Raw genomic sequence first — 20,926 nt, 5'->3', positions numbered from 1 at the left:
GCCGTCTCATCCTCGAACTGGAGATCTAGTCAAGAAAAAAGCTTATCTGAGAAGTTCAAGGAGAATCGCACTGCACAAACATAACCACACACACATGAAATGCACTGGGAATAAAGCTTTTCCAGTTTAAAAGCTGAGGGACTAGTGGCCATCATGGTCAAGTCTTCTTTTCTGTGGTCCTGGTTGAGGTTAGGAGGAAGGTGAGGGTAGGGTTAGGCATGGATTGGTTTGGTTAGTAGCAATGACGTTTAGGCTCCAAAATGAATGACAGTCATTGTCCTAATGTCCTGATACGCTTGTGTGGGTATGTGTGTGTGTGTGTCTCTGTGTGCGTGCGTGTGGTTTGCATTTGCATACCTTGAAATATTAAACAAAGCTACTGTTGGAGTTGCTTCATTTTACTACCCGGGCACATGACAGATTAATTTTCATGAAGTCTGATCAGTGGGATGCGGTGAAGTTGAAGAACTCTGAGCTCAGAGAGACACAGTGACAGACAGGTTGGTGGAATCAGCAGACACAAACACACACACACACACACACACACACGCCAAAAGAGAATTTAAAGACACACACACACACACACAGGCACAGAGGCTGGAAACTCATTCTGCTTTTCTGATGCTGGGTCGGGTTCCTCTCAGGGAGGAGTTTCCTGCCTCTCCGAGCCAATCAGGCCGAGAGGAAACAGGTCAGGTAGCCGAACAGGACCTCAGAGGGAGCGCAGGCCGGGCAGAGCAGCCAGGCACACCAGGAGGTAAGAGAGCACACACACACACAGATATACACACACACACACACACACAGACCTTTAACCCTGTGAGATCACAGTGAGGATGCACATGAATATATAAAAGCAGGAATACCAGCTACCTCTGTGTGTACGTGTGTGTGTGTGTGTGCGTGTGTGTCTGTGAGTGTCAGAGCAGAAATAGGGCAGAGCCATTTTAAGATGAGGACGAGAGTTTTCCGGATTCAAGTGACAGTGTTTAAAGAAGATGCTGTAAAATGAAGACGCTCACCTTCTCTTAATATTTGTGGATGTTATACAAGGAAACAGTTTTGTGTTTGGGTGTCACATGGTTAAATGTTCAATTATTTGAATGGATTTGGTCCTGCAGGGGAAAAAATTCATTCATTTGAACATTTTGAATTTTATTTAAACACACTTTAAACTGTGTTTATAACAGGATAGTTTCTAAAAAACCTGTGAAGATGATAAAGGCAGGGAGGATTCAAGTATTTTAATTTGTCATGTTGTGCAATAGTGCTTAAAAAGTGATACCATAGATTGGTGTGCCTTTAGGCATTCAATCAATTTGGTTATCAAAATAAAATATTAATATTAGATCATAACTTTAGTTGGTTAAAGTTCTCTCGGGGCACCACCCTTCAAAGAAGGGAAAAGATAGCCAATTTATTGATTAAGATCAGTCTCATTTAGATCTAGTTCAATTAGAAATCTCAATATTTACTATAAAAGATTATATAATGAACAGTGAAGGTTATGGAGTTCTTAACAGTGTAACGGTTGGCAAAATTCACTTATGCAATATTAATGGGAGAACATATGTGAAAGTTCACACCTTCGTCAGCATGCTTTCAAAATAGTGGTTTGGCCCACCAACGTTTACAGCCTACCCTTTCTTTGGAAGTTGTTAACGACTGTGTGCAGGGGACGGTTTAACAGGGTGAAAAGATATGTGCGTGTCTGTGTTGGTGCTAAATCAGGGACACCTACAAAGGAAGCCTGTGAATGGCCTAACTAACCTTAGCTTTCATTTAACTTGTAGCAACAATATCACCACACAAATCAAACTTAGAATTTAATAACCAGTCTTGCCTAGTCTAGTATCATTATCAAGCCCAGTATGTTACCAGTCCTTAGAAAGGGAGAAAGCTGCTGTGCAGTTTGCAGTTCTGTGACGTCTCCTGGCTTTGTGTAAGGTCTCTGCCTCAGTGGTTCTGTGGAGCCCGGTGCTCAGATGCTGGTTCGAAGTCCTTACCTGCAGGAGACCGAGTCACTGCTAGGAAGTTGTAGAAGCTTGATTTGAGAGGAGGTTTCTCCTTGAGAAGATGAGTTGGAAAGCTGCACCTCTGACCTCAGGTTGTTGGTGGGAAGAGAAGAAGTGCTGGAGCAATCAGGTTTCTCCCTCTCGCCGATGCAGGAGGAGAAGCCGGCAGCGTCACTCCTTGAAGAGTTGTGGAGAGAGAGCGAGTTTGGGGGAGACCTCTCCTTATATTGGCCCCTTGACCTCACAGGTCCTGGGCCGGAGTGACCAATAGGAGGTGAGCATTGTGGCTCTTGACACCTTTGTGTGAAGGTGTCAAGACATAGGGACATGCAGCATCCTGGGGGACTGAGTTCGAGAGGCTTTCTCAAGACAAAGAGAACACGTTGCACTCTGGGAGACTGAGTTCCGGAGTGGTTTACTATTTGACCACACACTTAGGCCGAAAAGGAGGCCTGTGGTTTGCACAAAAACCATTTCCCAACAGTCACGTGTGACGGGATTAGAAAGTAAAACCTGTTGGCCAAGGCTCTGTGTTTGTACCGAAGAGGGATCAACAATAAAACATAAAGTAATAAATAAGATTAAAAAATACTGACGAGATAGAAGAGAAATAAAAGACTAGAGTTGTGTTTATAAAACCTTTTGATGGTCTTGTGCCTTCATGTTTAAGTTTTTACAATGAAGTTTGGTCGCGCAGTTAAATACAATCTCTCACTTGAACTTTTTATTTTAGCTTTTAAACCTTAAAAATATGTTAAAATAGGGTTTGTGCTTTTTATTATAAACATAATACATTCCCATATATGCAGAGAGTTTTGTGTTTTATTGTGTCAGGTTTAATTCCTCACTGGAATACTTTAATAAAAATGGTTTCTAATTAGTGAGATTCAAGTGTCCTGTGCCTCTGTTTGAGTGTGTTTTGGTCTGTCTCTGTGTGTGTGTGCGAGTGTGTCCATGTGTGTCTAAGAGTGTGTCTGTGATGGGTGTCCATGTGTGTCGAAGAGCGGTGTGTATGTGTGTGTGTGTGTGTGTGTGTGTGTGTGTGTGTGTGTGTGTGTGTGTGTGTGTGTGTGTGAGAGTGTGAGTGTGTGTGTGTAGATAGAAAGCAGGTCCCCTCTGTGTATCACTCGTCTATTTATAGTGAGAACAAATCCCAGATATGAGAGGAATCCTTCTGCCACTTACTAGGAGAGGGGGGGGGGGGGGGGGGGGAGGAGGAGGAGGAGGAGGGAATGAGAAAGAAAGAGAAAGAGATGGAGAGAGGACGGCAAATAAATCTGTGAGAGAGATAGAAAGCACAAGTGAGCTGGAGAGAAACGTTTAAGGCTTTTTAAAATCAAGAATTAGACAACAGAGGGTTTTGTCATCAACAGGTAGGTTGCAGCTGCTTTGTGTGTGTCTGTGAACGCATGTGTGTGTCTGTGTACGCATTTGTGTGTCTGTGTATGCATGTGTGTGTCTGTGTGTACATGTGTGTCAAAGTTTTTAGTTGGTGGGACAGAGCTTCAGAGGTTTTAAGGGGAATAACCAGTTCCAATCTATGTTTATATCAAAAGAGAATTTAAACTGTTTTAACACAAAAAAATCACATCATTGGTGTAACTTTTATTTTTCTTATTATTAACAAATGCTTTACAAAAAGTATTTCCCTCTCTGTCTGTGTCAGTCGGTTCTAACTTCAGGTTCAAATTAAACTATACTTGTCCCGTTTATAAGGTGAATATAAAAATGGACCCTAACCTGCATTCTCTTCAATGACCAGCAGGGAAACTGGAGGCAAAGGCGTCATTCATTTCGCCTAAATTCATGTTTGTACCACACTGACTTGGTCTTTAGGTGTAAATCTTTAGAGGAACAGTTCAACGTTGTGGGAAACTGTGTCTGAGACGAGGTAGAAACTTGATTTCACTCTTGTTCTCTGTAAATCCTACGATGGAATCCAGCCAGCAGACGTGAGCTGAGCGCAGCCGTTCATTCATTCTTCCTCACGAGCAGCTTCACACACATTCCTTGTTGTTGTTAGAGAACATCACAAACAACACACACACACACACACACACACACGGAGAAGTAATTGTACGTGTGGTTACCACAGTGTATGGCGGTTAGCAGTATGTGTGTGGGTGTGCATAGAGTGCGACATGTGTGAAAGTGAAAGGGCTTGTGGGGCTTTGCAGAGCGGCGGCCGAGGGCAGCTGCAGCTCAGGGCCGGCATAACTACGAGTGTGTGTCTGTGGTTGTGTATCCCTGGGGAGTGGGGGGGTGGTGTCCAGGCTTTTGCTCTCATGTCAAGGACGTCAGAGCCGCTGCTGTGTGTTGCTGCACAAACAGCACCTTGGCAACTGAGACTCATCAGCCTCACTCGGCTTCTCTGTGGCCGCTCGGAGCCACTTTGAGATAAGATAAATAGAACATGGAAACTTCCCCCATCAGGAACCTCTCGGGTCGGTGTTGATCCGTGAGACGGCAGAAGGAGGGAGGGAGGGAAACGGGGCCGAGGCAACGTGAAGAAGAGTCGTTTTCAATAAGAAAATATGTGTAAAAATCTGGCCTGTTTCAAACCTGTTTCAAATTTCATAAACATATTAACTTTATCGTGCAGCACTTTCATTCAACGCTGGTCCTTTAAAATCGGCTTTATTAATAAACACGTGTGTGTGATGAGTTTGAGGTTTTTACATTGTCATTGAGAGGGAAAGACTTGAAGGCCACAGACGGGACAAATATGTGGAATGATGTCAATGCCGCTACGATCACAATAATAACAGGTTAAACATTTTATCTTCAACTAGAATCTGTATTTTCACCATTGCAACAAAAATACTTATGTTATGAGGTAATTTGGTGCAGAGAGAATATTAGAAAAAGAGACTTTATATGGTTTGTTTGGGTTTAAACTGAGGCCAGTGTGGCAGATTGTATTTACAGAGAGTAAATATCTGTCTGTAAAATAACCTCTGCAGTGTATTTATATTCTGACTCACCATCCAGTAAACCTCTACAGTACTTCACTAGCTGTGCTGGACTTTTATTTTGAAGTTCTTTATGTCTCTCGGTCTCATGAAAGATTCAGAGAACGTGTCCTCTACCTGCATCTGTCGCTAAGCAACTGAAACGCTATCCCGGCCCTTTAAAACCACAGAAACAGAGAGTCCCAGTACCCCCATTATACAAACTCACACACACACACACACACACACACACACACACACACACACAACAGACACACACTCACACACTCAGCTGAATGTCTGTGATCTGTGCTTCCTCCAGGTCAGTGGACTCACCGGGAGGATTATGTCAAAATCTTCGTCCAACGTCAAAGCCCTTCAGGTAAAACATTTCCTCCTATCTGCATAATATGTGTGTGTGTGTCTGTGTGTGTGTGTGTGTGTGTGTGTGTGTGTGTGTGTCAGTAACTCAATAAGTATTGAATAATTGTACTTACAAGTATTTGTCCTGGGCACAGCTGAAGGAAGTATTGGCATATTTTACTGGAGCCGATGTATTAATAGCTCAAGTAAAAAATATGCCATTACAAGTAAAAGTATACAAACATGAGTATTATCAGCAAAGTATAGCTCTTATTTGCTAACACCTTTTACTGATGTTAATATTTTTACTACCGCCTTTGCTGCTGTTTCATTTCATATCATCACGTCATATAAATATGAACTGATCGCTTTACATTAATAAAAACTAATCCGGTTATAAAACAGGTTATAAAACACTTAATTCAATTATGATGTAAGTTAAAAGTTTGGTCACATTTATAAGGAGATATCATAAATTGGTTTAAAATTTAAGAATTAAGAACCATTGTTTTATTTAATAATCATATTATCTGAGCTGGGTTCTTTTATTTCCTAACTACTTATCTGTATTTATAAACAAACGGATCATGTGTCAACAGTAAAAAATACTGCAGATAAGAAGAATAACATAGTTTTAAATAGAGATACTCAAAGTAAACCTCAAAATTTAGTAAATTGTAGTTAGTTACTTTCCAATATGAGTCCTGAGTGTGTGTGTCCTTCGTGTAGATTGTTTATTCCCGTGAAAATTAATCGACTTCACAAACACGGAATGCGTCAGAAGTGTTTCCACGGTACAGTATTTATTAATAAAGGCAAATACAGAACTCTGACTGTGCATATACAGCACCGAGGCTTCATCAGTGCAGAGCTGCAGGCGGGGGGGTTGCGCAGTCGTCTGTGTTTCTGTAGCGATGCCCCCACGTGTGTGTTTCCTCTTCTTCATCCGTCTCTCTTCTCGTTTGTGCTCGTTTTCAGTTCTAACCATGGGACAGGCATCAGTACAGAGGCGGGGGGGTTTAAATACCAGTACAGTACAAACATGAGGTTGTTGTAGTCCAGTCTCCACCGTCACTTTAAAAGATAATCACAAACAAGGACAGCAGCACAGCTTCACAATATAACTTATTGAGAATTCATTGAAAAAAACACATCTTTGTAGAAAACACTTTAACTTTTAGGGTCAGAGGTCTGAAGTCCATCCAAACGTTTCTCTCTGAGATAGAATCAAAGCACATGGACGACTTCAGTGTGTTTTATTTACTTGTAAATTCATTTTTAAGGGTCAGCATGAGGATTGGATTTTTAATTTAGGGTAAAATATTGCTCTAATCTTTGATTGTGCACAGAGTGTTAGAAGATGATTGGACAACAGGCCCCAGGGCCCAGACACAGAACCAGACCACAAAACAATGGAACAATGTTTGTGGCCTGTGCATCTTTCTGTGGTCGGTCTCTGTGCAGTCGCTTTGAATGTCTCAGTCGCTGTGTTGAGGCTTTTTGCGTTAATTTAGAGTGTCTTTGTGTTTGGTTACAGTCTCTTAATGTGTATTTAGAGTCTCATGGTGGTCGTTTCTCGTCTTTGTGGCCATTTAAAGTCTCTTTGTGGTTGTTTTAGTCTCTTTTTAATCATTAAAAGTCTTTTTTTATTCGTTTATGGTCTCTTTATAGCCATTGAGATTCTCTGTGTTGTCGTTTAATCTGTTCTTACTTGTTAAAAGTCTATTTTTGGTCTTCTAAAGTCTCTTTGTGGTTGATTAGTCTTGTCCTGGTCATTTAGAGTCTCTCTAGTCATGTTTAGTCTCTTTGTGGTCCATAAGTTGTTTAAAAGTAAATTTATAGTCATTTAAATAATTGTTTGTGGTCGTTCAGTCCCTTTGTGGTCATGTTTAGTCTCTTTTTTAGTAATTTAAAGTCTCTTTTTAGTCATTTATAGTTTCTTCATGGTCCAATAGTCTTGTTTAAGTTGTTCAAAGTCTATTTTTAGTCTTTGAAAATCTATTTGTGGTCATTTTTTGCCTCTTTGTGGTCATTTTTTGCCTCTTTGTCATTGTTAAGTCTCTTTTGATTTGGTCAAAGTATCTTATTACTCATTTATAATCTCTCTGTGATCATTGGGATTCTCTTTGAGGTCGTTCGAGTGACTTTCAAACAGGAAACGTGAACAGTCACTTGAAACAGAGGCCCTCAGGTCCTGGTAGGTCGGCTCACTGACCCTCTCATGCTAAGCTTGAGCACGCGAAGCCATAAAGAAAGTAAACAATCCCAGCCCAAGCAACATTACAATTATACAAATCTTAGCAAACATGCTGTGAATGAGGCGACTCCTTCCAGAACTTTCCCCTCGAAACTTTAAACCTTAATCTCTAGGAAAAAATAAATAAAACTCTCTCGTAGAACAATATCCAGCATCGCACAGCACACACACATCTGTACAGCTGTACAAGGTCAGCATATATACAATACAGTACAGTACAGTAGCATACAACCACGTCAAATACAAAGGTGTCAGGGCACGCAGCAGTAGAACATCTAGTTAGCAGGCCTGTGTGTGTGTGTATGTATATCTGTGTGTGTGTGTGTGTGTGTCAGTTTTAAAAAGACAGAAGTCTCTTGTTGTGACATGATGAAAACAAGGAAACATTGGTCATAATAAAAACAAGGGATTTTGAGGAAACAGCAGCCGTTCATCCACGTGCACACACATACGCACATACATGCACCCACACAGACACACACAGACAGGAAACTGTGCGTGTTGAAGTGATGAAAGTGCCTCATTGGCTCTTCTCGCTGTCCGCCAGGCTAATTTGAACATCCCGATGGGAGGTCTGCGTCCAGGGGCGGGACATCCTGTCAAGAGGAGAGACGAGTCAGTTGACATAGATGAGGTGAGACAACACAGGACACACACACACACAAACAACCCCCCCCCCCCTCACACACACACATAAATGAAAACATGTACTTGCAGGTTTTTTTTAGCTTAAAAACTATCTATAAACTTTGTGACTTTCATTTTTGCACATACTTTGTTTGATTTAAAGAAACTGTCACTGAATAATGCATTAGTAGTAGTAAAAGTAGTAATAGTAGTAATAGTAGTATTAGTTTCTAGTATTAGAATCGTCACAAACAATAATGACATATTCAAAGTACAGGTAATAGTGAGGTTGGTGATTTGAGGAATCGTGATATTTTTTTGTTTGTTGTGTTATTTTTATTTTTCAGGCTCAATCCCCAGAGCAGCCCAGCGTCGCAGCCCAGACGCCGGAGGACAAGAAGGCGCTGCCGGGTGCGGTGAAACTGCCGGGGCCGGCTGTGAACCTATCAGAGCTGCAGAACGTCAAGAGTGAACTGCGATGGGTCACCAAGGATTAACACGTAGGTAGACGATTCCAAAGAAAAAGATGCAAATCAGAAAACAGGCAATGTTGAAGAAGCACAGAGATGAGATACGGAAAGAGTCAAATTTGTGAATGATGCAAATGTGAATGAAAATAGCAGGTGACTAACAGGTTTACAACTAGAGGGAAAGCAGCTTCTGAAAATGTCTGATTGTGTTCAAACTTGAATTTAAATACACATCCACATGTTTTCAGTTTCTATATCTACTAATTCTGGGCAGAACATGGTGACCAGTCCAAATACTATGATGTTTTAAATTTATATATCCACATAGGATGGCCTGAAAAAACGTTTAACTCAAGAGTATCATAATAAGTGGTAATAATACTAATTTGTCTATATATTCTTTTTATATTCATCTATTTATAGCTAATTAAAAACCAAAGTACCATAAAAGTTTAAGTTAAAGTCCATTCGCCCATGTCACACCTAAACTATGGTGGATTTAAAATGCTCATTAAATGCATATTGAGTGATTATATTGTTTATTCCAGATTCTTTTTCAATCTGACACAGCTTGGTTATGTTTCTATAATATAACATATAATAATATTATATATGTGTGATTAATCCAGAGGTTCAGGTCGAGGATAGTATGACTCCACAATAATTACATGCAGTGGTTGGAGCTCACCACTGGGGGTCACTGTAGTCTGCTCAGCCCCTATGTTTGGGTCAGCAGTGTGCGTGTGGTTGTGTGTGTGTGTGTGTGTGTGTGTGTGTGTGTGTGTGTGTGTGTGTTGATGACTGGTGTGTGTGTGTGTGTGGGCAGAGGGGGGTTAGTCAGGCTCTATATTTATACTTTATTAGAGTGTGTGTATGTGTATGTGTGTGTGTGTGCGTGTGTGTGTGTGTTTGTGTGTGTGTGCGTGTGTGTGTGTGACTTTCTCAGTGGGACACAGAAACCACAACATCCCAACCCTAACCCTGTGGGCGTTCTGCTGTGTGGGAGACAAATGAGCGAGAGGTGAAGAGAAAGAAGCAGAATCTGGTTGAAGTTTTACTTCTAAACTAATTCCTCGGCCACAGTGCTGCTCTTGAAAAAACACTTATCACTACAAACTATTTCTGAGCAGGGTCAGAGTCTGTATCTGCTTTGGGAAAGTAACACGTTTATAATCCGAGTGTCTTCATGATGGACATTACTGGTCCTGCAAGCGTCTCACAGCTGCATAAGAACAAACTCACACGTACAATGTGTTTCCTCAGCTCAGTCCAGTGCTTTAGCTTCAATCTAAACCTCTTATTCAACTGGACGCTGTGTGAAACATCACAGCCCAGCAGAGCTGAGATGTTTCACACAGCGTCTGCCTCCGAGACTCAAACTCCACTCTTTGAGATGGAGATGAGCAGAAAATCAAGATCAAGCCACAGAGAGAAGCTGAAAGGAAAAGGGTCAAGAGAGCAACACTGGAACCACGCACACACAGACACACACACACAAACACGTACACACACACACACACATGATAGATATTTCTTCACAGCGGACCTCTGGCCTTGCAGGGGTCAGCAGCTCTGAGACCTCTGATAGCAGAACTCCCTCACAATGTCTTTATCCATCTTTCTCCTGCAGGATCCCCCCCCCCCAACCCCCGGCAGAGAGGAGAGCTGATAATCTTCACAGACACAGACTGGCCCGCTGCTACAGAAGGCTAACAAACTACAAGCTAATCCCAACATGTTCAGAGACACACACAGCTTTCTGCCAAGCCGGCGTCCGCAGGAAACCTCCAACATTCAATCTTCTGCTACCATCGAAGAACCCGGCATCCAGGAACTCTCCTTCAACGAGCTCGTCCAGCAGGTCGACGTGTTTTTATCCTCAGATGCAAATTTAAATGGTAATTTATTCAATTAAAAAGTGTTGTAAAGATGAAGAACTTGTTTTCGCTGCAGCTGAGACGTCTCTTTACGTTTTAGAAGTCACAAAATATGTATTGCACAGAGAAGCAATTGTTTTATTTCAACTCTGGGTCATTTGGTGACAATCGACATGATCGACTGTGCTTCCTCTTCCTCACACGGCCTTTTCCATTCTGTCAAAACTCTGACTGTGCATCTCCTCAACCCTGATTCATCCTGATGCTTTCTATTAAAGCTGGAGTGCGGGACTTTAACATATAGATGAACATTCAAGCCCTCGTCAAACAAGGTCACGCTAAACGTCTCTCGGCACCACAGGAGATTTAAAACCTGGCGTCTGTGGCAACACTTGTGCTGCGTGCGTTGGTCGTCATGCATATTACATCTACAAGCAATTTACTAGAAGCAGCCGTGGAGAAAGCATCTAGTTGCATGGCCGGAGAAACGTCCAGATTGAAAAAGAGAAGTTGGCTTGAGGAGGAAGGATTTTAGTCAGTTATACGTTTTCTTAATGTCTTTCACGTGTTTCAGATTAGTTGTGTTACTTTTTAGAGGGAGACTCTGAGGACAATTGCGTTGTTTCATGGTTGTGATGATTGATATCTTCAGGAAAATATGGCAATAAAATCAAGATTGTTCAAAAAACGTCCAACGTTGATGTCTTCTTCTGTCGACAACTATTGGGGGGGGAATGTGATGCCATTTTTTATTTATGTGTCGTGTCTGGACGATAAATCCTCCTGACTTCTGCTCACCACAGGATTCACAATGTCTCGCCAACTACTGGATGGATCGCCGAGAAACATTTTGGCGGAGACATTTAAGTTTGCCAGAGGATGAACATGATTTCCAGCAGCACCACCATTTCTTAAAAGTTTAGAATATCTGAACATCTACCCCATAGAAGAGCTTGAGATATAGTACAAACATGTATTTTCCCATTAGGATAAATTGCAATAACTTTTCTAATCCTCTGAAGTTCTCTAGCGCCACCTTGTGGAAAAAATGTAAGTGTCTAGTAATTTGGTTTAAAACCAGTTACCTGCTAAAATAATGATATTCCTGTCAGCCTTGGGTTTAGCACTAATAAGCTAATGTTAGCATGCTTATTAACATTAAACCATAGACTGAATATAAAGATTGTACGTGATAACAGCTCTCTGGAAGGGAAACTATATAATCTGGATCGCCCCCTGGTGGCTGGCTGCAGTATAGGTCTTATACCCTGCTCTCTCAATATTATCAAATGGGACATGGATTAAAATAAAAAGTCTAAATACTCGTGAAATCTATTCTAAACATTTCTATCATTAAGTAGTTCTTATGATGCCTCCACTGTGATTGACTATATACAAATCTCAGTCATGTGCAGACTATGGCACCAAATAATGTCAAAAGCACAACATGGCCGCACCCATATCCAGGGTATTTTGGCTTCATTACAACCGGAGGAAGTGGAGCGTGTTCGGATGCTACCTCAGCAGTCCTGTGTCTACATCCTCACCTCCAGCTCGGTAACATGGCTGAAGACTTCTCCTCCTGTTCGTTGTCATTTTAAAAGAAAAAAAATAATAATCCCGCTGGTGCAGTTGACAGATGTTCCAGCCGACACATGACGTCCCCCATGTCCCCTCTGAGACGCGGAGAGGACATGACAGTAACGTTTTCAAGGTGACGTGATTAAAAGGTAATTTTTCCCCTGCAGAGACTTTCTTTTGTGTTGTGTGTGTCAGGACATTGACAGTGAGAGGAGCAGGAAATAATGCCTGCTCATATTTCAAGAAGAAATATTAAACCTGAAACCCGAGACATAAAAAAGCTTTTCAGTTATTCTTGTGTCTCCAGCCGTAATAATCTTTTATTATGTTCAAACATAATGGGTGTTACAGGGTTTTAAGTAGGAGTTGGGGGCATTTATGAGCAATGGAGCCACAAGGATCCTGAGCTAAGCCAACAAATCCACCTGTTTCAGAGCAGAATGCCACATTAAACCAAACACATACCATCACACCAGGCCAGATAACCCTCACATCCCTCCCCCGCATATCCATCTTCACATCACATGTCCTTCTGCACACACACAGATACACACACACACACACATGGAGCAGCTGTAGCTATGTTTAGCGCCCATCAGGTCAAGATAGAAGCAAAACATAGCCAGTGTTTTCACAACCATGCGGGAGGATCTGACATCGTGTGGAGACAATTAAAAACTCTTTTTACGAGAGGCTTATGTGCTGAATTTTGATAGAGTGCAACCCTTCTGCAAAACATACAAACACACACCCACCTACACAGACACACAACTAAACATACACTCATCTGTGAGTATGAGCTGTTCAGAGACGAGGATCACAACAAAATGTACTTTGCGGAGAATGTTAAAGTGATGTGCATGTGTGTGTATTTGTGGATAAGACAGTGGCATTAAACTAGACTATGAACTCACGAGCTAATAGAGGAAATAAATCTGCCTCCATCCCGTCTCCTCTATCAGTCAGAATGAGGTTGAATGCCTGGTAAAGGGCACGGCTTACTCCATCACCGATCGCTACGTGCTACTTTTGACACGTGCACGATCTTTGACAGCTTTGGGAAAACTTCCACGGGTTTGATGTCTCCCTCCCGTCGAATCCTCCGCCCTGTGTCTGTGTTTCTATTCCTGTCTCCATCGTGACAAGGGTGCAGATAGGTGCTGTGGCAACCGTGACCTGGAATCTTGGTGGCAGACTACAGCAGCTGTATTTACCGATGAGTTCATCCGCCGGGATAGACACTAAAACCCCGCCAGGCTGCCTCTTTCCTCTTGGCACATGTGTGTTTGGAGTGTAGCTGCTCGCTCGCTGGGCTGGTGTGTGTGAGCTGGACGCATGCATATGGGTGATCATCCCTCCCGGTGTCAGCGAGAAGGGCAGCGGACAAACACAATGCCAACACAAGTGGGACATCACAGACAGAGACAGGAGACTTTGGGACGGACCACGTTCAGCGGCCGAAAGGGCGGGGGCGGGGGGGGAGGCAGTTGTTAACTTTCCTCTGGTGGTGTCACATGCTCGCCGCCACAGACGGAGCAGGACAACAACACAGATGGAGCGAGCTGGACCATGGACACGCACTTCGCTGCCTCCTCCACTCTGTCTTTTTCTGCTTCTTGCCTTCAGCGCCTCATTACCCTGCTAATGTGTAAAGATTTTCTCTTTTGGTGACTACGTCTTTTTTGGACTACACTAATTCTCCTGTGCTTCCGTGTGTCATCCTCTGACTTCCTGACATTTCCCCATTACTCGCTTCCTTGAACCTTCCTGACGAAGACTTTTCTCCCCCCCTCTATCTAACACCTGTTCTTTCGCCTTCGCACCTTGCCTCCTCTCTTTTGGATGGATAGCTACTCCGTCCTCTACAGTTCCTGCCACAGAACCGGACTTCTCTCCGGCTTCCAGCGCCTGCGCACCGAGGGGAAGATGTGTGATGTCGTCCTGGAGGCCGGCGGCGTCTCCTTCCCTTGTCATCGCGCCCTTTTGGCCAGCTCCAGCGAGTATTTTTGGGCTCTGTTTGGAGAGACCACTGCTGAGAGATTAGCAGGTTCCATTAGCCTCCCGGCGCTAACACCTCAGGGTTTAGACGCCATCCTGGACTTCCTGTACTCAGGGTGGCTCAGCGTGTCATACTCCACGATCTCTGTCGTCCTGGAAGCGGCCAGGTACCTGCAAGTGGAGACGGCCGTGGGGATATGCGAGCGCTTCATCATCGATGGTTTAAGTGTCGAGAGCTGCTGCTGCTATGCCAACCTGGCCGAACGCCACACGCTCTCAAACGCCCTCGAGGCTGCAGACCAAACCATTGCTATGGAGATGGGGACATTGCTGCAGGAAAGCAAGGACAAGCTCCTCGAGCTGAATATCCAGTCGCTGATGTCAGCGCTCGAGGCTGACGAGATACCTGGCGTCAAGGAGCTTGAGCTCATACAGCTGGCTTTGGATTGGCTCGATGAGAATGGACCCCTCCCGCTGCTGAAATCAAATCTTCTTCTGAGTCGTCTGCGCTTTGGATTGGTCTGCTCGTCAGATCTCGCCAACCTTCATCACAGAGCCATGGGCACACCTCTAATCAGAAGTCAGCTGACCCGAGCTTTGGAGTACCACAGGATGGGTCCAGCTCAGCCAATCAGACAGAACAAGCAGTCAACGCTCAGAGCCTCGCCCAATCGCGTGCTGCTCGTGGGCGGAGGGTCCAGCGCCGATTGTCCAGAACAGCAGTTGCTGGCGTTTGATCCAAGAGGCAGGAAGTTCTCATCCGTGAGCTCATGTCTCCCGCTGCGTCTGAGGAATCACTGCGTAAGCTCAGTGGGAGGTTTCCTCTTCGTGATCGGGGGGGAGGAAGTGAAGGAGGGAGATGAGGATGGAAAGAAGTCCGTCACCACGTCGACAACCAACCAGGTGTGGAGATACGATCCTCGCTTCGCCTGCTGGGAGCAGGTGGGCTCCATGCTGGAGAGGAGGGCCCAGTTCAGCTGCTGCGTGGTGGAGGATGTGATTTATGCCGTCGGGGGACGACGCACACGACCGGACACCGACACACACACCTCGGCTGCGTCGGTTGAGTTTTATGACATGACCACTGGAGCGTGGAGGAGGGGGGCATCGATGCCTCGCCCTCTTTACGGCCACGCGTCCACCGTGCTGGACGGCAGCATCTACGTGTCCGGTGGCCTCCCGGGGAACCAGGGCACCATCCAGGGCAGCAACAACAGTGATAACCAGGATGAAAACAGGGAGAGCAGCAGAGAGGTCCTGTATTGGGACCTCAAAGGTCGAGTCTGGGAAAAGAGGGCGTCCATGTCTATCGCCCGGTTCAGTCACCGCTTGGCGACGGCCCATGGCTTCATCTACGCCCTGCTGGGGATGTACGAACCTTTCTGCGACATAGAGCGATACGATTCATGCTCAGACCACTGGACACGCCTCCGACCGCTCCTTACTGGATCCTTCAACTACGGGATGGTGTCGACACCCTCTGGGAATCTGCTGGTGTTCGGAGGGAGACGATGGAGCGACGGTCGAGAGGTGATCATGAGGAGTGTCCTGGAGTACGACACTAAGACAGACAGCTGGAGAGAAATCTGCCAGCTACCCAGACCTCTCACTGGGACGGAGTGCACGCTGCTACCCCTGCCAGACTAAAGTGCGTGGAGAAAAACTTCTGTGTTGAAATATTCCCATAAAGTGGATTCTCAATGTTTGTGGACAAAGTTTCTCCAAAGCTGTACAAACTGAAATAGATTGATTGGGTTTCAGTCATGAAAGAAAAGAGGGAGAGTAGAACCATCTCAATAGAGAGCTTTGTGCTGTGGAGTGAAAGTAGGTTGGCAGAGATGAAATGTTTACCACCGACCCAGACTTTACTTTCCAAATGACTTCATATATTTCTGAAGACAGATGGTGTTTGCATAGAGGAAAGCAGGTGGGCATTGGTCTTCCGTCATGGAAAGAGTTGGAAAAGTGTTTTTTTTTTAAAGTGTAGAGTTTTTGTAACCTGCTCTTTAGCCCAGTCTGCTGCTACTGACAGAAATCGTTTTGTTTTTTTCCTGCAGGAGTAGTTTGATATTAATAATGAAGCTAGAACCAGGTTATCTCAGTTTAATAAGTATAGACTGTACCATCATCACACACACGAGGGAAGAGAGACGTCCGAACAGCAGATAAAGGTGATGAAGGAGGAGGAAACTGGAGCCAGGCTAAATATTTTATAGAAGTTGAAGATAAAAGTTCTGCGCATGTGACATTCCTGTTTGTTTGATGAATAATTTAGGTTTTCTAAAAGATAAAGTAATAGAGGCCCAACGAAGATATCGAGTGACCTTTTTCTCGTATCTGTCTGCACCGGCAACTTTACTGTAAATCACATGCATGATTTGTTCCTATTAGCTGCAGAATTCATGGGCTTTTAAACTTAATACGTTCTGTAAAACATGTTTTATAATATCTGAAGGTATTATTTGTTTTCAAGAGTTATTGTGTTCCTCATGATTAACTGGAGTTACCTTTTTTTGCAGTGTAGCGAATGGTGGTGTTAGAACTTCAAATATTAACTTTATATAGTTATATATCTTTGTTGTCTATTAATGGGTGGAAACAATCAACATGGATTCATGAATACGTATTATTAATTATGACAGATCAAATAAACGTACTTAACTGAATAGCCAAATTGATATATTATAGTTTGTTAATTTAATTTATCTCAGTTTGAGTTAATTTGAACAAAATATCATCTTATCACCGAGCTAATCGTTTATTTCCTGCTCATCCAAAACTCATAAGGAACAAAAACCACAAAAACACCTTCATCCAAATGATCAAACTTTATTGATCCACCGTCTCCTCTCCCTCCGACAGCAAAATAAATACTGCTTTTAAACCATTATATATATATATATATATATAACTTTAACATGAAACAATCTTTACTCAGTTACAGTCTCCTCCAAAAAAGACCTGATAGAGTTCGAGAACGTGATCCAAGACACTTCGTTTGCACTCTACTAAGAGAGACATCTTCTACTGCATCTAAAGATTCAAACACAAAACGGAGAAAAAGGAAAATCGCGTTTTATCTACAACAAAGAACATGCGACCACGACCAACCACGGGCAGCAGCATATAGAGAGCATTCAAACCGAGTGTGCTGTGTGCTTATTAGTGTGCGTCTGTTTATGTGCGAGTGTGATTGCTTTCATAGTTTTGTGCAGCGTCTCTGAGTATCAAGTCATTTGGCAGCAGCGTACAAATAACAAACTATATATATATTTTTATTAGATCCATACTTCTTATGCAAAATATTTCCTCATGTTCTCTAGGTTGCATGCAGGATACAGAGATGGTCTCTGAGGAAACATCCACCCTGGGAAACCTTTACACTGTCAGATAAAGAATAATCAACTAAACTATCAGAGGATATAAGTGTTTTTATAAAAGGAATAAGTCAAGAGAATAGAGCCAGAGGCAAATTGAAAGAATCCAGTCTGCTGCTTTTGAAGGTTCTTCTTTTATGTGTGCTGCCTTGAATGTTGTCTGCTCTCAGAAAATGGTAAAAACCTTCTTTAACTTTTCGTAAAACTCTTTCTTCAATTTTATACATCCTGATATTCAAAATGTCATGAAAAAATTAACCTATGGCTTGAAAGCAACTGGAGACTTTCCGTCCTCGTTTTCTAACTGATATTTATATGTTATAATTGCCGCTAACTAACAAAACAACCAACACGGGTTCCTGAATGCAACATGAACAGTGTTAAAGAGTTCTGAGGGTGGATTGTTCCTCTTAATGTTTCCTTATCGAGTGTGCATGCTCCAGGTCCAGCCGAGCACAGAACGAATCTCTACCAAACCAGAACAAGTCTCTAAAACTAGATAGAAACTAATTCTAAGCAGATTTCTTTTTTTTTTTAAACATTGAACCCATTGTTCTCTGCTGTAATTGTCACTCTACAGAAAAGTATCGTCACAGACATCGAGTGTGAAGCTGCGTTTCCACCTTCAGGAAGTTTCCCCCGAGAACTAGCATCCTTGGTTTGAACCCCTTCGTCTCCACCGCTGGGACCTGGGTCCAAATTTAGTTCAGGGAAAAAAAAGATGGAACACTCAAATTCCGCAGTAACTCAAAAAATCAGTTTCCTTTCCGAAAGTTCAGAATCCATTTTGTTACTCGTTCTCCTCTTTTTTCCAAATCGTATGAAACTCAACCGAGTTTGTTGTCGCTTGATTGATATAGCATCATCATCATCGGACAGTCTCATGCATTATCGCCACCTGGTGGACTGGAATTGAACAGCTTGTTGTAGCTGTGGGTTTTACATACATCAGCAGGATAATTTGGACTTTGGACCACGGTGGAAACGCAGGCAGACAACGCGGCTTAAGGCATGATGGGTAACCATGTATGAGGCTATGCGACCACAGTCATACTGGCACAAGAAGCAGAATGAGACACTATGATGGCAGCTCATGGAAAATCTGTCCCCGTCAAAAAGGAACGAGCAGACAAACATCGTCCAGAGAAAGTCGAGTCAATCCCTTATATCCACGGGTTTAAGCGTAAAGAGCGCAGAAGCAAACACTTAATGCTTTAGAGCCGCTGCAGTGGTTCAACCAATCAGCTCGGTGATATGACGGCGTCTTCCCAGAAAAAATGTCCTATTGCACTTGAACGCCTCGGCTGCAGAAAGCCATCGAGTCCTGAATCAGGTCGTCCTCACGTCCCTTTTAGAGACGTCGGCTGCAGCTTGATCAACTCGTTCCAGAATTGGGAAATGAGGAGCTTAAGTCGTTGTGTTTGCGGTTCTTTGTGTGCATGTGTGTGTCTGTGTGTGTGTGTGTTACAGGTCAGACATGGGTCTCGATGTAGGAGTGTGTGTGAGAGAGCGAGGGGGTCAGTGGGGGCGGGCCGGGGTCTGATTCAGCGGCGGGCTCTGGCTCTTGAGTGAACAGCTCCTGATAGGCTCTCTTCCACTCCTGGAACTCAGCCGACGACAGCTGGGGATTGGCCAACAGCCTGTCAATCAACGCTAGCTCCCCCTCCCTGTCCTATGGGGATGCAGAAACACAGGAGGAGCGGGTCACTTTTAAAATTTGTTCCTTTTAAACCAGTGTTCTTTAAAAAAAAACGCAGACAAACGAAAAGCAGGACACACACTTAAAGGGATACACCGGTTGTGGTGGGATTTGATATCAGTGAGTTGGTCCGTTTATGAGAACACAGAGAGATTCTACATGTGCTCGACAATAATTACCTCCACCAAGGTTTTAATTAGCAGAGATAAGGCAGATTATCACTTAACTAAATTATAATGTAGTAAAATCAAACAGATTATCTATTTCAAGCTGCTTTAATACCAAATTATAAGTAAGGTACATTTCATAAATGGTTTATGTTGTGCAGTAAATAAAGTAGTTATTTTCTAATTAGAAAAACAGCTCTTTAATTTGTCAGGAAGCCACAGGTGGAAATAATCAACATGGATTAATGAATACGTATTATTAATTATGACAGATCAAATAAACTAACATCTGTTAAATAAGATCATTAACCCCTGGAAATATAAAAGGGTCACAATTTTGTCAGGAAGCCACAGAAAATTTTTCGATTATTATACAGTTATTGTAAGAACCTTTATATTATTTACTTTCCTATTTAAATGGACCAATGCTCTCTTTTGTTTTGGTTCAGTTTTGAAACATGAAATTTGCATCTTCCTTGTTTCCAGAGCAACTGGAGCAGATGAGTTATGGCTGCTGTCCTCACACATAAAGCAGCTTCTCTCGTAAATGGCGGTTGTGTGTAGAGGCGGTGACTGGGCTGACTTTGTTATCCGCTGTGTGGTCTCGTTATTTTTCATCCCAGCTCCCCCTGAAACTCGGTGTATTCCTTTGAGGAGACGCAGGACAGGGCAGAGGCATGTAAGCTCCTCCACTCGACGCGTACTGGCAGACATGGGGAACAGCCAAAGCCACAGATCCTCCTCCAGGGAACAGCCAAAGCCACAGATCCTCCCCCAGTGAACAGCCAAAGTAGCTACAGGCACAAGGGACAACCCCCCCCCCCTCCCACCCCCTCGCCAAACCGTACCTGTCCACGAACATGGAGGAGGCGACAGAGATACAAAAACTCCAGAGACAAGGAGGAACAACAGCCACAGCAGAATGGAAGCCGAGCCACTTACAGCCCCCCCCCCCCCCCCCCCCCCCCCCCGGCCCGGGGAACATAACCATAGCTCACGAAGCACGAAGCCACAGATGGCTGCTCGACGGAGCTCGAGAGAAAAGACTCACAACAAAACCGAGGAGACAGACTAAGACAGATGACACCACTAAAACTAACAAAACAGAGACATTCTGCAGCACGGCTCAGTGTGTGTTTGTGTGTGTGTGTGTGTGTGTGTGTGTGCATATGCGTAAATTATGGTCACAAAAATGAACAGTGAATCACAACTAGCTCCATAAAGTGAGATGCATCAGCCCCACACAAAAGAAAAACATTCACACTGAAGGAGGGAGTAAAGGATTTGAATTCATCTGTTTCTGTGGAAATGTTTGATGTTTTCTAAATGTGTAGGATTTCCATTAAAAGAAAACACACAAATTTATATTTATGGTTGAAGTAATTTCAACAAATACACCAAATACTTCAGCCAGTGGTTGGATGTAACAAGGTACATTAATTTACTGGTACTTTTCACTTTTACTTTTATTACTTACATCATCAAATATCTGTATTTTCTACTCCCCTTCATCTTTTGTTTCATGTTCACACTGTGAGCCGAGA

General features: G+C 43.3%; 3 protein-coding genes across 4 annotated transcripts in view; 2 read left to right on the top strand and 1 right to left on the bottom strand.

Moving 5' to 3' along the window:
• The first annotated feature begins 387 nt into the window (after positions 1–387).
• smpx (small muscle protein X-linked) lies at positions 388–11,249 on the top strand. Of its 2 annotated transcripts, XM_053412937.1 has the most exons (6): positions 388–500; positions 645–757; positions 5,289–5,348; positions 8,134–8,220; positions 8,561–8,713; positions 10,314–11,249. In XM_053412937.1, the coding sequence occupies exons 3-5, from the start codon at positions 5,313–5,315 to the stop codon at positions 8,708–8,710; spliced, it is 273 nt and encodes a 90-aa protein (XP_053268912.1). In that variant the 5' UTR covers positions 388–500; positions 645–757; positions 5,289–5,312; the 3' UTR covers positions 8,711–8,713; positions 10,314–11,249. The 2 variants fall into 2 exon arrangements, with proteins under 2 accessions (XP_053268912.1, XP_053268913.1); XM_053412938.1 differs by lacking the exons at positions 388–500; positions 645–757 and adding an exon at positions 3,235–3,388.
• A 2,734-nt stretch (positions 11,250–13,983) lies between these two features.
• LOC128426069 (kelch-like protein 34) lies at positions 13,984–15,786 on the top strand. Its single transcript, XM_053412936.1, has one exon. The coding sequence runs from the start codon at positions 13,984–13,986 to the stop codon at positions 15,784–15,786; it is 1,803 nt and encodes a 600-aa protein (XP_053268911.1).
• A 1,198-nt stretch (positions 15,787–16,984) lies between these two features.
• cnksr2a (connector enhancer of kinase suppressor of Ras 2a) overlaps positions 16,985–20,926 on the bottom strand; it is a 38,550-nt gene continuing 34,608 nt past the window's right edge. The window contains exon 24 of the mRNA XM_053412935.1: positions 16,985–19,188. Coding sequence (XP_053268910.1) covers positions 18,988–19,188 — 201 coding nt within the window. The 3' untranslated portion in view covers positions 16,985–18,987. The remainder of the gene's footprint in view (positions 19,189–20,926) is intronic.

This window comes from Pleuronectes platessa, chromosome 20 (assembly GCF_947347685.1).
Source record: "Pleuronectes platessa chromosome 20, fPlePla1.1, whole genome shotgun sequence".
NCBI lineage: Eukaryota > Metazoa > Chordata > Actinopteri > Pleuronectiformes > Pleuronectidae > Pleuronectes > Pleuronectes platessa.
The sequence above is the reverse complement of the archived record's forward strand: the minus strand, read 5'-3'. Positions and strand labels throughout refer to the sequence as shown.

Coding starts and splice junctions, on each gene's coding strand:
- smpx (XM_053412937.1), top strand. CDS start 5,313: ATGTCAAAATCTTCGTCCAACGTCAAAGCCCTTCAG. Junction 5,349..8,133: donor CCAACGTCAAAGCCCTTCAG/GTAAAACATTTC, acceptor GCTGTCCGCCAG/GCTAATTTGAACATCCCGAT. Junction 8,221..8,560: donor AGTCAGTTGACATAGATGAG/GTGAGACAACAC, acceptor TTTATTTTTCAG/GCTCAATCCCCAGAGCAGCC.
- LOC128426069 (XM_053412936.1), top strand. CDS start 13,984: ATGGATAGCTACTCCGTCCTCTACAGTTCCTGCCACAGAACCGGACTT.